The sequence below is a fragment of the Rhamphochromis sp. 'chilingali' genome (genome assembly GCF_963969265.1).
Source record: "Rhamphochromis sp. 'chilingali' genome assembly, chromosome: 16".
NCBI classification, from domain to species: domain Eukaryota; kingdom Metazoa; phylum Chordata; class Actinopteri; order Cichliformes; family Cichlidae; genus Rhamphochromis; species Rhamphochromis sp. 'chilingali'.
The window spans coordinates 32,931,592-32,948,327 of NC_137943.1; the positions used below are offsets into that span (position 1 = coordinate 32,931,592).

General features: G+C 41.6%; 1 protein-coding gene across 1 annotated transcript in view; it reads right to left on the reverse strand.

Annotated features, from left to right (window-relative positions):
• The window catches only part of myo10 (myosin X), a 129,546-nt gene that overhangs the window by 77,979 nt on the left and 34,831 nt on the right, over positions 1-16,736 (reverse strand). The window contains exon 2 of the mRNA XM_080907971.1: positions 10,292-10,390. Within this exon, the coding sequence (XP_080764097.1) occupies positions 10,292-10,390 (99 nt within the window). The remainder of the gene's footprint in view (positions 1-10,291; positions 10,391-16,736) is intronic.

The following is a 16,736-nucleotide window of genomic DNA, read 5'->3' on the forward strand; positions in this document are numbered from 1 at the left end:
CCAATATACGAGCTAAAAAAAAAAAAAAGAGTGAATACTGGACTTCAACACATTTCACACAAGAACAAGCCGGCACATTAAAGACCAGCTAATGTAAAAATGTTTCCATTCTCACATGTGGTTCTGCTGGTTAATCAACAAGAACTTTAAGGCTACAACAAAACTTGCAGTACAAAGAAGAACTTTTATTTCACAAGCTCAAAAATGTTGGTCAAGCATTAAAACTGTTTACACTACAGGTGTAGCTGGTGCTTTAACTGCTTCAGACCTTATCTTCACCGTACACTTTGGAATTACATGAAGCCCAAAGCCTAAAAATCCTAAAAACATTCAGGGAGTGCTGACTTCATGTGAAAACGGCTTTAGAGACGAGCTAGAGTTTGCATATTCACCACATTAAAACAATCACCACTCCAAAGGTCATTCTGGGAAATGGTAAAGCCGTAGCTTATAGGATACCAAAAGAGGAAAAAGTTGGCTTGTGGTTTCAATAGGCTGGAAAAAACATAAATAATGAAGTGAATATTCCATCATTTGAAAATTTGAAAAACAACGTAACAGAAAATTACAGAAAGACGTTACAAAGATGCCGTGTACTTTAAATTCTTTCTTTTGTCCACATAAACTATTGTTACCAAGAATAAAAATGAGACCCTTATGAACCAGCCATCTCAGCGTATCCACACACACAAACTCAAACAGCAGAGGGGCCCTGAAGCCATTCGGTGACCCGCTGAGGCCGAGGGACTCTTCCAGAAGAAAACAAGTCTCTGTCTGAGGAGTCGATCACATCTGACCCCCCACCCCCACACACACATTAACACCAAAACTGCCCTTCAGCATCCTGCCAGGCTTCATTTCTCACATTCCTCTCTCGGTGACGCTTCAGGGGATTCAGTTCATCTCTCAAATGTGTTTTTCCTTTAGATGGATGAAACGTGATCGAGTCCAAGAGCCGTTCAAAACCTGCCGGCATGTTCAGACGGGTTCATTACTCCAGGTCAGAACACCACATAAGTCAAAATACTTTGACTTCTGGTAACGAAAGCTAAACTGAAAGAGGTTTACACTTCTGTAGTCACCTCACTTGCAGTTTCCATGACTTCTATTTTACTAACTTCGACATGTCTCTGACATCCCCCCCATACATTCCTGTAGCACCTGTTTTCAAACTATATATGAAACCCTCAGCTATAGCGCTCCTGTCTTTAAGTTTCTCAGTTATTCATCTGTTGGTGTCGTCTTGAAGTCTGTCAGGTTTGTTCAAGATGATCTTTACAAAATGTCAACACTAATCATAATAAGTTCAGCACTAATGTTGGGCTATAAATGTATGAAGCATCCTTAGTGTGTTTTGCATGATGTTAAATTTCCCCAAAAACCTGAGTAATTTAATTTAGCCACTTCTTAGCAAAACGTTTTTCTGTGACAAACAGCAGCTTCAGAATTCATGTCTAAAGGTCTGCGTTAAACAAACTTTATTTCAGGCCTCCAACAAAAACTAATTCAAACTGACTTCAACATGAGAGAACAGTAAAGGTACAAATATGAACTCATTTCCAAGTTTTAAGAATCATTCCCGGGGCAGAAAGGTTTAGGTTGAGCCTCGTCATTCTGTAACTTTCCAAGAGATCATAACTCGTGTGAATGGTGAGTTTGTCAGATCACAATCACAGTCGTAAGATCAGGATTTTAGGAGTGCAGAGCTCTACTCTCTATGGGTCATAACGGGATGTGGCCGTTTCCCTTCGTTTTTGTTGTCTGACAGCAAACATCTGAGAAAACAAGAGCTTCTTTACTCGGCCACATTAAAATGCTGACTGCCTCAGATGAGGGAGTTGCTCAAGGATGTTGACTAAACTAGCTCAACACTCGGTATACGTCAGTTTGGCATGGGCTTTGGGCTTTTTAACTTTTATGTGTACAATAAAAGGCATCGCTATCCCAAAGTAAAGGAATTGGGAAACCCCAGAAAGAAAGATGCGTATATGAATGCCATTTCAAACTATTTGCTTTTCCCTATGAGGCAAACTGTTGTACGGTGAACAGTCTTGTTAGACTAGTCCAATGTAAACACTGTTTATAGCCAGCAGTCAAACATGCGAGCCCTGAACCTTAAGGGCAGGTATTTACTTTTTACACACCTTTATCTGTCAGGTAACAACTTCACCTTCACCTTTTCACTTTGTACTTATTTCAACTAGGATGTTACACAATGAAGTTAGAAAAAATCCACCTTTTAACACCCCAAAAACCTTGAGCATATATATATGGCTCTAAATACCATCTCTTTCCTTATTTTCCTTTTAGAGGTTCAGTCCTGGATGGAAAATGGCAACCTCTTATGTTATGAACAGTATTCTATGGTTGTAGCACTAGGAGAGCACAGATTGTTCATCCACAATGACCCAATTAGATTTCTAATTGGTTCAGTTGTCTTCGTGGAGGTCCACGCCTTGAAAACAAAGCCACGGGGGCCCGAGCGCTAAGCCTATAGTGACAGATGCTAACAGGAGTAAATCTCAGTGAAACAAAGCCATTACACAGCATCACTGCACGCGAGGAGGATGCAGGGGTGGGGTCACTGCTGTACTCCTGGATCAACAGGCTCTATTCCTGGATCAAACCGGATAAACTCTGTTGTTTTTGCTTAGATGGATCCGGAACGTGAATTCACTTTACGTTCAGGCAATTAGAGAGGAACTTAAAATTAGCAGCGAAGGATTTTCCCCTCGACTGGTCCATCACCCATCATGGTGATACTTATTCCATGGCCTGTTCTCTAAGAGAAGTGCAGATTTCGTCAGATTATCAGCTAGTAGCTCGCTCTGAAAGTCTCAAATGACCCCAATAATTTTTTTTTTTAATTTGCTACTTTTTTTACTTGAAATATTGCCAATATCTTTTCATAAAGCAAAACAAGGGGCTTCTGAATCATTTTATCCCGGCTATATGTTTATAATATAGCCTTTAGTACTTACTTTTTCTCTATTTTTTGCTTATGTGAAATTTTCCTACTTTTTTCTATCAGTTTGGCGAGCCACATGGCTGTAATTACCACGATGAAAGGATATGAGTCAAAGGTGTAATTCCCAGACTAAAAACAATTTAAAAGCCTTTATCTGCTTCTTATCTTTAGCTTCAGTTTATAAAACAGGGAATTTCCACTGTGGTGTTTATAGTTGTTTGATACTACTGCATGTAGTCTCCATGGGGAGTCTGACAAATCCTCTCAGGTGATTTTGCTTCTTGGATGTTTAATCTACAAATTTTTAAATCAGAGGGAGTGGAGACGTGCCCGCCAAATGTCCGAGATAACAGCTAGCCCAGAGCTAGTTCAGGTAGTTCTATGCTGCTAGTATTTATATTGTTTTTGCACCCACACCTATTAGAACAGGTGTGGGTTAACAAAAGCCTTAATGAAACAGCATTAGGACCTAAAATGTCTGAACATCAGACTGAGTCTGTGTGTTAACAGACACCAAAAGGCTGCAGGTGGCTAATTACTTCAGTAACATTTAATAATCACTCTGACTTTTCGTGCCAGTAATCAGTTTGTCAGGAGAGGGGAAATGAAACTCTTCATTATGTGTTGTTAGGAGGGAAAACTGAGCCCCTCGCTGTCCCTCGCTCTGTCAGCGAGTTGAACAGGTAACCATCCACTCTCCTCCAGCTTCACTCCCCCACCTTTCATCATCATCAAAAGCAGCAGCTGCTCTTTGAATCACCATTCATCTCCTCCTGTATTGTCCTGCAGTCAGTGAAGGAGGAGGAGACTGTCTGCACCGTCAAAAACACTGAAACCCGAGCAAGACGAGAGGAACTCTGCAACCTCTGACAGAAAGGTGTCCACACACACACACACACACACACACACACACACACACACACACACACACACACACACACACACACACACACACACACACACACACACACACACACACACACACACACACACACTCTCTCTAACATTTAACAGCACTTTAACCACTGAAGGCCACTCAAAGCTTCATTATTCTTTCTGGGTAGAAGGAATAAAAGTTTGAATTTTATCCCGAGTCTGGTGTCACCAAATTTATCCTCAGGATTAAGAGCTCAGCAGATTTAATGGCTTTAGCAGCTAGATTACACTCAGGCTGAACACACTAATTCCAATTAGTTCAATAGTTTGTTGTTTGTCACTAAGTGTAAGTGACACCGAAGTAACAGAAAAAGGACACATTTAGCAGCAGGGTGCTTAAACGCTGACAGAAAATTAAACGCAGTATGTTGTCTTTGCATTACTTCAAAAAAAGGAGAAAGAAACATTCAAAGATTGTTGTTTGACCATGTGCAATAGGAATAAATGACACGTGTACACATGTGCACAGTGCTGTAAGCAACAGGTTGGGCTAATTTTATATTTGGCTAATTTTGGGAAATAATAATAATAATTAAATACAACTCCACTCCAATAACACACTTTTATTCTTTAAGCCTTAAAAACCATCAGAAAGCGTGCAGCGTTGTACTTGTACTAGTGAAGCACTTCAGTAACTTATGAGCCCACAGCGTTCACTCTGTAGCCACTGTGATGTTAACAGTGTTGCAGTAACGTGTTTCTGACTCGTCAGCTTTGGATTTCCTCACAAGGGGCAGCATTTGCGCTGAAGCTGAACAGGTGACCTTCATCTCCAGTTACACACAACAGACAACTGGCAGACACACACGAACACACACCTTCATATTTAAATCTATGAATTAGAATGAGTTCACACAAATGCACAAAAGGACAATGGACATGCATGCAAACACACTTGTTTGTATCACGACTTCAGCACTCGCTTAATGATACAAAGGAGCTGCTGTACGATGTCTTGCTCAAGGGCACACACTGCAGTCACATACTGTTTTAAGGCACTTTTTTTAGTTACAGGAGAGCCGACGGAACAGAAGGCCACTCCTGATGCTAGTCACACTAGTTTGTGGTGTGCAGTAAGCGATTATAAGTAACCATTACTAGTATTGTTGAGGCTCTTGAGCAGAGTGTAGTGCCTTTATGTTCTTAACTCTGAGCTTATCAAAAAGAAACCGTTCAACACACGATCCTCAATAAGATTATCACAGCTGTTTACAGCAACTGAAGGAGCTGAGAGAAAAATAAACTATATGAGAAAGAGGAGATATAAGACGAGTAATATGAAAAGCAGAAATAAAAGGAAATCAAAAAGATGAATAACAAGAAAATATAGAAAAAAGACAAGGATGGAAGAGAGAAAAATAAGAAACAGGTGGGAACCCAAGGAATAATGAAGAGATCGAAGGAAAAATAAGGATTAAAGAGTCATTTAACATTTAAAAAAAAAACGAATCCCAAAAATAAATGAGAGAAAATAAAACCCAAACAAGTTAAATTATCAAATGATTAGAGAATTAAAATAAAACAATTTAAAAAAGAATTTAATTTTAAAAAATAAAGAAAAATTAAATGGACAACAGAGATGGATGTATTGGAAAAAAAAAAATAAGAGAAAGACACAAGAGAAGAAACAGGTACAGGAAGTGAAGGTACAGGTAAGATGAGTAATACGAGGAAAACTTTATTAACAAAGACAACTTTATCACCACAAAGCATAATTTGTTTGAACTGTGAGGCTCCAAAGCAGCGAGTCAGTTAGCATGCTACGGGCTGAAATTTATTACTTGGAATAATGAAAAATGGCTGGTAAGAGGGAAGAAAAGATTTCGAGTTACTTGGATATAAAACCATTACAACTCATCCTGAGGGGAGCATGAATGGCGGCACTACAAAAAACAAATAACAAACCAAAGTGTCTCCTATATCTGTAGGATCTGTCTGATCCACGGATAGCTTTGTTAAGGTTTCGTGCTAATTTATCATGTAGATGTGGAAAAGCAGAGATTTTTCACTCAGTAAGAGAAAACTTTGACCTGCTGGAAACACATTACAAGTTTTAAGAACGCCAAGTTCACGTGGACTCCTGAGGCGACAGATGTAAAGAGAGACGGACCCCTCCATCCTCTAGTTGACATTTTTTACTGTGGTGAGGAGAGTCATTAGCTTCAGTGGACGGCAGGTCTAACAGACTCTCTGAACGAGCAGAGGCCAGGAGATAAGAATGCCTTAATCTGCCAGTAAATCTTCAGGACAATACTTCAGCTCAACATGACCCTAAATCCCTCAGCACTCACATTTAGCGGCTGTCCTCTGGTAGTGACCCTCTGCTGCTCACTGGCTACACAGGAAGTCTTTGTTAAAGCTGTCAGCACAGGAGGGTAGTGCAGAGTAAATCCACCCAAACAGCTTGCACAGGTTATTGTTTGTTGGCCTGATTTTAAAGGCTTTGGTTGAACAGGAGAATAGGTGGCAGTGGAACTCACTGAAGCACAAACATGTGGAAGACTGCAGATATTAAACATCCTGGACTCTTTCAATTCCTAAAAAGGTTCCTCTATAATGACTCTGTGACCCACGGTTTGGCTTGTTAGGGTTTAGTTTAGACAAGCCCACCTTTTTTCCTTTTTCTTAAGCACTTTTTTTTCTCCAGATTCAGGTTTTTTTTGCAGTTTCACTTCCCCACACTTGCGTGAGTTCAGTGAAATGACAAATCATTTAGTTCTTCTCCTGCTGCTGGTTCTGGTTAGAACTACTAGTGTAGAAAGACTGTAAGCAGTTTCAGTTTAAGCGTGTCCGAGGGACGAGAACCTTCTTGAAAAAAAGCTGACATACCTGAACTACCTGGTCAACGATTCAGCTAACAGAAGACAGAAAGTTCACGTCAAGTTAGTTATCACTGACGCAATGTCAATTATCCGAACCACCACAACTGGCTATGATCAAGCTCCTCACCTTATCTCTTTATCACTGTTGATATTGCACCAGTCCACCTATCAGTCTCCCACTTGGCTCTTCCCTCACGCATGAACAAGATACCATGCCATGCCACGGCCCCACACAATCTGGAGGGGCTCAAAGGTGGAGAAAAGCCGACCCCAAATAAGCTGCATGGGTCTGAGCTCCTGTAGACCAACTTCCTGCAGGATGGGCTGTTGGTGTCTGGTGCAATGTGGATTGGGTAATGATCAGTTGCCAAATTTGGCATTAGGGAAATGGAGTAAAGTCTAAGTGTTCCAAATAGTGGCGTGACCGATGTCTCCACACCAACATGTGGACATCAGCCATAAGAAGTTGTCTCAGTTTGCAAGCTGTAGTTCAGTTACTCAAACAATCATACAATTAAATTCATTCATCTGCCAACGCAACATCCTAAAACACAGGTGTCGAACTCCAGGCCTCGAGGGCTGGTGCCCTGCAGGTTTTAGATGTGTCCTTGATTCAACACAGCTGATTCAAATGGCTAAATTACCTCCTCAACATGTCTTGAACTTCTCCAGATGCCTGCTAATGAACTAACCATTTGATTCAGGTGTGTTGACCCAGGGTGAGATCTAAAACCTGCAGGACACCGGCCCTCGAGGCCTGGAGTTCGACACTCCTGTCCTAAAAGGTACCTTCACATTAACAAATGTATCCCATCCCAACTAATACTACAAACAATGAAAATAATATTAGGGTCTACTTTTTGTTTCGATCTGCCTATATAAAGAAACGCAACAGAAAGTTGGTTAGACACCCAGCAATCCAGATGAGAACAGAGGTGTGACTATCTACAGGAAGCCAGCCAAATGCTGCTCTTACATGTGCTCTGGTTTGTTGACACCACATGATGCTGGCACCTTTGGCTGTCTTTAAAGTGATTACTTTAATGTTTGGAGTCAATAGACCACCATTGTGTGCAGAAACCAACTTTTTGGGTACTCGTGACACTTCAGTCCAAATCTATGGAACAAAACAGCTCACAGAAGATGTTTTCAAATCTAACGTCAAAACCTCCTTGATTGATTGAGGCATGTTAATTCTTAATAATCAACCCAAAACAATGTAAACCCAGTTCCATCTGCCCTACATCCTCCATATCCACTGTTTTGAAAACATGTGGATCAAAGATGTTATGCAGAGCCATATGGAGTTTAGGGATTTTGAGCTTATCCCAAATTATGGGAAGATCTCGCTAAGCCTGGGCTTTCTTATCAGCAACAGAACAGGTGTGGGAAAGATGGGAATGCTTCTTGTCTGCTAAGCAAACAGGCATATAGACTTAATGTTTTGTCCCAGTAGGATGGAAGGACACTCAAAGAAATGTAACCCTCAGAATCCAAAATTTAACCTTGGACTATACCTGCTTTTTAAGGATGTGCTATTTTACTACATCCAAATTTAATGTTAAGTTTAAGCAAATTGGGCCAAAAAGGTCATTCTACCTGTTGTGTTCTGTGAGTTTTTGCTCCCTTGATGCACTTTACACCTCTTACTTCATATTTTAAAAGTACTACATAGGTCATCTAACTCGTGTTTAAACACTGGATCTCCGGGCCAATCTTTGACATAACATGTGACATACACCAATGCAAATCAGAGTAGCAGGGAACCACCACTGCTAAGGAAGTCTCACCTTATAGCCTAAAAGGCACAGACTTCATTTTAACAGCTAGGTGATATAAAGAGGTCCAGCTAAACTTTTACTTCCATAATGAACATGTACAGTGGGGCAAAAAAGTATTTAGTCAGCCACCGATTGTGCAAGTTCCCCCACTTAAAATGATGACAGAGGTCAGTAATTTGCACCAGAGGTACACTTCAACTGTGAGAGACAGAATGTGAAAAAAAAATCCATGAATTCACATGGTAGGATTTGTAAAGAATTTATTCGTAAATTAGGGTGGAAAATAAGTATTTGGTCACCTCAAACAAGGAAAATCTCTGGCTCTCACAGACCTGTAACGTCTTCTGTAAGAAGCTTTTCTGTCCCCCACTCGTTACCTGTATGAATGGCACCTGTTTGAACTCATCATCTGTATAAAAGACACCTGTCCACAGCCTCAAACAGTCAGACTCCAAACTCCGCCATGGCCAAGACCAAAGAGCTTTCGAAGGACACCAGGAAAAGTATTGTAGACCTGCACCAGACTGGGAAGAGTGAATCTACAATAGGCAAGCAGCTTGGTGTGAAAAAATCAACTGTGGGAGCAATCATCAGAAAATGGAAGACATACAAGACCACTGATAATCTCCCACGATCTGGGGCTCCACGCAAGATCTCATCCCGTGGGGTCAAAATGATCATGAGAACGGTGAGCAAAGATCCCAGAACCACACGGGGGGACCTGGTGAATGACCTGCAGAGAGCAGGGACCAAAGTAACAAAGGTCACCATCAGTAACACACTACAACGGCAGGGAATCAAATCCCGCAGTGCCAGACGTGTTCCGCTGCTGAAGCCAGTGCATGTCCAGGCCCGTCTGAAGTTTGCCAGAGAGCACATGGATGATACAGCAGAGGATTGGGAGAATGTCATGTGGTCAGATGAAACCAAAGTAGAACTTTTTGGTATAAACTCAACTCGTCGTGTTTGGAGGAAGAAGAATACTGAGTTGCTTCCCAAGAACACCATACCTACTGTGAAGCATGGGGGTGGAAACATCATGCTATGGGGCTGTTTTTCTGCCGAGGGGACAGGACGACTGATCCGTGTTAAGGACAGAATGAATGGGGCCATGTATCGTGAGATTTTGAGCCAAAACCTCCTTCCATCAGTGAGAACTTTGAAGATGAAACGAGGCTGGGTCTTCCAACATGACAATGATCCAAAACACACCGCCCGGGCAACAAAGGAGTGGCTCCGTAAGAAGCATTTGAAAGTCCTGGAGTGGCCTAGCCAGTCTCCAGACCTCAACCCCATAGAAAATCTGTGGCGGGAGTTGAAAGTCCGTGTTGCTCGGCGACAGCCCCAAAACATCACTGCTCTCGAGAAGATCTGCATGGAGGAATGGGCCAAAATACCAGCTACTGTGTGTGCAAACCTGGTAAAGACCTATAGTAAACGTTTGACCTCTGTTATTGCCAACAAAGGTTATGTTACAAAGTATTGAGTTGTATTTTTGTTATTGACCAAATACTTATTTTCCACCCTGATTTACGAATAAATTCTTTACAAATCCTACCATGTGGATTCATGGATTTTTTTTTCACATTCTGTCTCTCACAGTTGAAGTGTACCTCTGGTGCAAATTACTGACCTCTGTCATCATTTTAAGTGGGGGAACTTGCACAATCGGTGGCTGACTAAATACTTTTTTGCCCCACTGTATGTCTGCTAAGAGAAGCTCATTATTTGGCACTAACAGTCAGTAGAGTTACTCGAGTGTTACCTGCTATAGTTGTTCTTACCTGGCCATAGTCAGTGGCAAAGACAACAACACCTCCGGAGCAAGAGGACACGGTGCTGGGAAGGAACTGCTCATCCTCCCGTAACCACACCCGGTCGCCCTGCAGAGGAAGAAGAAAAGTTTGCTGAAGACTCTGAATCAAAATATGACATTTATACATTTGTCTCTAAACAATTAATCAGTGATTTTCTGTCATCAATGATATTGCATGAATGGGACCATTATATACAACCTACTACATTTCTTTTTTTAAACTGATAATTTACAAAGCAAAGGGCATCTTAATTTGTTGTTGACCCTCAACAGATCCTAACCACACCTATGCTATTACTGCATAACAGAATCATCTAAATAACTGAATTAAAACCCAAGAAACTGCTTCATGTAACCTAAAAACATTAGAACTCGCTCCTTTTAAATTATTTCGCTTTTAGGTTTCAGATCAATCCAATCTTGTGACTCTACACAACAATGCTAACTGAGTAATGGGATCCACTTCTGCGTCTGGTTTTTTTTGTACAGCACTCTAGAAATCTCAGGGAGACAGAGAAACGTAACTTTATGACAGTATTTAAATAGACTATTTCAGAGGTGGTGCTGTTGGTATATTTTGTCCTTTGCTAAAGACACAGGCTTTCATGTTGCCACGGCATGACCTTTCTCTGACCAAAAGCAGAGTCTCTGCTTTCATGAAAACACGGTAAGCTGTGCAGTGTTTAGTTTCAGAGGTCTCCACCTGCCGTCACCCAGGAGGCCAGTAAAGCTGCATGTTTATTGATGCTTTTTAGCGAGGAGTTCCTGAGAGGACTTTAATACCTGCTGACCAGTCAAGTTTACTGCCACTGGTTTCTACAGCGTTTCTCCTTAGGGTTAACAGCTGGATATGAAATGACTAGAATTCCCCTATTCTTTTGTGTTTGTGGAGGATTAGCAAGGAATCTGTGGAATTTACAAGAGGAGGTCTGATTCTTAACTGCATGTTTAGACGGTTGAAACTTTGTTTGAATCGTTCTTTTGGCTTTGGAAACCTTTAAAAATAATAGCTTCACATCAAGAAAAGCTTTAGTTCAGACAGTGCAGATCATTGATGGATTCGTTTGTTTGATAGGACAGTTTCAGACTAGAAACCAGCCTCCCTGAAATACGACTGAGCTACAGAATCGAGGGGCCCTTCGAGCGGATTCTCTCCTAATCGCATAGCCACATGTGCTGTTGTTCATTAGCGTGGTCATAAGAAGTCTTACAGAGAAACTGCTCATCATTCTTTATTTTGTTTGGCAAATTATGAATGAAACCATTGTTATATGAAGTCCTCAATTTCGTCTTTGTTTTAGTTGCTAGTTTTTGCATTCCTTGCTTCTTTGGTTTTGTCTGCCGTATTATTCAGACCTGCTTAAATGACCGAACAAAAGGTAAGAGGGAGAAGAGGAAGGTCCCAAGAGTTTAAACCTTAAGTGTTTAAGATGCTTTTCTGCTTTTGCTGACCACCTGAATGTTCTCCTCCTGTTTAACCGTCTGAATGAACTTTTCCTCTCACGGTTGTGTTGAAAGAAGTCGTCTCCACATGAAGATAAAAATCCATTTTGATATCTTCATCAGAAGATCGTTTACAGGCCTCAGAATACATGAGGACCAAGAGTGTACCGTTGTTCTCACATTATATTTAACCAGGCCTGTTACCAATGATCATGATGTATAAATCAGCCTCTCTCCCATCGCACCATGTATCTATATCCCCTTTCTGTTTTTTAAAATTATCATTTACCGGGTTGGGTTCGTGTTATGAATGAACACATTTTAACCCCAAACCATGACCCTCACGATTCCTGAACCTAAGTGAAAGCGAAATTAAGCGAGTGAAACAAAGGCAAAACACAAATGAGAGCTCTAAACAGAGGCTGGGCAGACAGCGGCGTCGGATTCTTTGGTGCTCCAGAAAAGAACCGAACAAAGGAAGGTGCTCCATTGTAACACGCACAAAGAGAAGGAGTGTGCTGTTTACCAGCCCGGGACATATGGACATTCCTGGTGTGCACCAGCACGGGAATCTGATGCTCGCACCAAGTTTGGATGTAGAAAGCAAAAGGAGGGTCTCCTTCCACCCACTGGCACACTTTTCAAGGCTCTTTTACCTCTAAAGACACCCCCCATCCCACCCCCAAATACACACATACATTCATTTTGTTTGTCCATCCTCTCTCTGCTGAGAGAAGAAAAAGAGGCATCCAGCACACATCTTATTATCCTTTCTCTCCCACCCCTCTTAATCTTCTCTGTATCTCCTCCTCCCTGAACTCTATCCCTACATGAACACACACACACACACACACACACACACACACACACACACACTACCCTATTTCTAAACAAGGGATCTGGGCCAAAAGACTCCGCTTCACCTCCTCTCCGTCATTCATCACCACTGATTGCCTGAACTTTGAACATCAAAGATCTCATTGGTACTTTACAAAGGAATGAAGAAATTAAGGACCTAAAGTTGCATCTGTTAATGGATGAAAACCACACAGAGTTAAAGGCTAATAAAACTAGCAAACACTCAAGAAGCACGTACCACGCTGCACAAAGCTTCAGTAACTGATATAAGGTGGGCTGGTTAAAGGGGAAATGGTCAGGAAGGTAATGTTTTTAAAACAGCAATACCACAAAAGTTAAGTGTATAATGCATATTTTTACTAGATTAGATCAAGTAGGCAGAGCAGAGGTTTCTCAGACGGCTGCACACAATTCCAACGTGCACGGAAGAGAGGAAAAGTGTTCAGGCCAAACATGTAACAGACATTTGGTGATTACATGTAAAGTCTTCCAAACACATGACTCAATGCAAACAAACAAAAAATCACTTCACATGCTGATGTACAAGCCTTTCAGCTGAAATTATTCCACACCTGTAGAGTCTCCTTATACCGCCAATAATCACAAATAAATCACAAGCTCATCATCGCCAATTAAAGGACATCCAAAGCAGTAAAGCTCAACTTCAATGAGGAAAGAGAACAAAAGAGGAAACGGTCGAAAAAGATGTTACTGTTACTGTAAATGATTCTGCCCATCAGTCATACTTTAGAAACGAATAATTCTTCATTGCTAGGAACAAGTTTAAACACATCATTAACAGGTTAAAACGCCAGCATTATTTACAGTACATAGAACATTACTGCGTTTCATCTTGTGGCGTTCATCAGGGTCACAACTGAAGCCAAACACACTGGTCTAGCAATAAAGGTGGTCTGTATGCAACGAGTGATAAGAGTTCTGAGCTCTTTAAAACGAACTCGTGATTTGATAACAGAGCATCAGTACCTGATAAGAGCACAACATGTGTTCCTGGTCTGTTGCAGACTACATAAAGACATGTAGTGCATCAGTTTCTTCTAATTAACTTTTCTTCAGGATCCAACCAATGGTTCAGATACCACAAAACTACGTCAAATTACAAAGAAAGTTCTGTTGAAGCAGTCAGAGAATTTCAGCTCGTAAAAGCTTTCAAAACCACATCAACACAAAACCACCAGCCAAAATTAGGAAAAGTGAGACACCTGTACAAATCTGCAGTTACACTAATTTTCTATCACCACATTGACATGAAAGGAAGCGGGGCCTCGCCGAGCTAATGTCAACACATGAGCTGGGAAACGCTTGAGAGTCTCGACTGGGACTGGGAGCTGCGGATCAAAGCCCAGCTGTTACACCAGAAAGACCTCTGAGCCCCTCGGTCCAGCTAAACCTGAACAAACTCTCTCACACACTCAGAGGTGTCCGAGTATGACTGGTATGAACAGGCAGGATAATTACAGTGGGAAAGAAGCTGCTGAAGAATTATGTTGGATGCCCCCTTACACCAGAAAAGAGGTACAAGTGTTTGGATATAGTGAGAAAGAAATAGCTTTGAGTCATAATTGGTTTTCTGAGGGTAGACACATGTTATAAGAAGTGCTTTGTGCATGGTTTTGGTGTTTTTGCAGGCTGTCTTATCCTATCAGATTAAAAATAATATATATAATAGTGAGATTCAACCTTCTATTTTTAGTCATTTTTGATTCATTAGGTTTAGAGCTTTATCCATCCTCCAACGTATAATATCTTCTGTAAACATGTTGGACGCATGTCTCAGTTATCCAGGGAGATGCTCTTTTCTGGCTGTTATCTCAATCCTGACACCTCCTCGTGGCCAGAGCCAAAACACCAACACAAACCTCCCACCCTGAAAGCTCTGGGAGTAGAATTGAAGCAGTCATCCATCGCCTGCGTGTATTTTCCCTGAGTAACCTCGACATGTGTGGCTAATACTCTCCCAGCAGGGAGCTGGGGAGGGGGGGCGAGGATATGTTCGGGGCTGGGAGCGTTCATACGCCATCGGTGTCGGGAATGAGCAGCTGCCTTGTTTGGGAGATTCCACTTCCTCTCCGACAACAAACTGAGTCTTGTGCTCGACCACAGCTACCCCCTCTATCAGCGCCGTCAATGCAAAAGCCTGTGAGGCTTTTTCTTTATCTTTTCGTGAGCATTAAAACTTTGGCTCAACACAACTGCTGGTATGTTCTCTGGAAGATGACCCGCTGCTGCTCCTGCAAACAAACGCCACTATTTTCTTCCATCTTCATTTATTCCTCTGACGTTCAACTGCTGTTAACAAATAGCTAGAATAAATGAAAAGCCTGCCTTTACACGTATGTATCTGCAAACGAGGAAGCAGCAGTCCAGTTGTTTTCTAGAAGAATCCATGCAATGTGTTGCTGCTGCTGAACTTTGACCTCGTCTACACCAGTTGTTCTGAGACCAGGCACATCTCCAACAGCTGCAGTCCTCCATCAATATTTGCAGTGAATCTATCCTACCACAGTATTCCTTCAGTCAACTCTGAAGCTCTAAAGAGAACTGAACGTTATGGTGGGTGTTAATGGCATCGTTGCCAGCGAGATGTCTGCACTGCTTCCCTGCATCAGTTACTTGTTGGCCGAGCCACTAGTGACAGTATACGGCTGACAGGCCGCTCAAACACCTGGTTATGGTCCATGTCAAATCTGCTCCCAGATTTCACACTTGTTTCCGATATATCTGAGGTGAAATCCGGGCAGAAACTGCCATAGCATAGCATCTGCACAAACAAGTACTTTAAACAGCTTTAGGAGTTTCCAGAGAGCTCAGTTATATAAAGGAAGGTCCAATTGTTTTGATAACTGATCTTTTCAACCATCGTCCCCAACCTTTTGAAGTAATTTGACCTGACAAATAACACGCCTTACTCTGTGTTACAGACACCCCAAAAGATTTGTGCTTAACTTTTGGAGATGTGAAATTTCCTATTTTATTAGACGGTGTTCAGTTCATCCATACAGCTTATGAATGCTGATAACTGGGCGCTCTTTTGACTAAATATAGTGACCTTTGGCTCCGCTGTCTGTCTATTTTTCACTCTGGTTGATATTCACTGATCTAAGATAGAAGATTCGTGTGCAGTCTTCATATAACATTTAGCATCTGACATCTTTGTTTCTTTGTTAACTGAAGAAAAGTGTTCAGGGTCTATACTGAAATGAAGAGTTTCATTTATTTACCTTTATTTTAGCAGGGAGAGACATTTAGATTAAATCTTTGTTATACAACAGAGACCTGGCAAAGCAGCAGCCGTACATCAGTGTTGATATATGATACTACCTCTAATCATCAGAATATGATACAGTCTGCCAAATGGTACTTTAATCTCGTCTCCAACCCTCAGTCGTCTCCACCTGCAGATCATCAGGTCCCCTCAGTCAGTCGAGTAGAGCGGATTATCTGCCCCTTGTTTATACAAGCCCCACATGCTCATCACACCATCCCCCTTAAACATCAGGCCGAGAAGAAACGAATGACGGGTTAAAGCAAAAAGAAAAGAAAACTGGTAATTTTTTAAAGTTCTGCACGACTGCGAATAGAAACAAAGCCGAACAACGGATCAGAAGTGCTGCGTCATGCACCGCTTATCTGAAGTCTAGAAGGCTTATGAACCCATTTTGATCTCAACTGTTCGAGCACATGATTCATGAGTACTTGAACCCTCAGAAGCAGGCATGCGGTTTCAAAACCTTACTAAATCTAAATTATTCTCTCTTCAGTGCTGAAAACATTATTCTGTGGCTTGAATTTGAATTTTCCACCACCTGATACTCACGCACAGCTATCACTCAAGAGTAAAGATAAACAGTGAGGCTGATCCTGCACCCCGTCTTACTCTGACCGTGATAGCAGGAGATTACAACAGACGGAGGGCAGGCCCAGATGCTTATTATCACGTCGGCTTTGTGAGAGACATTGTGTGTCCAGCAGATAGTGATAATTTCCTGCAATGTGTCGTAGACGGCAGCTCCAGACCTTTTGTTTTGCTTTGTCTTTGGTGTGAGCAACCTGCTGGATGGATTAATTATTAACTGTTAGTGGGAAATACT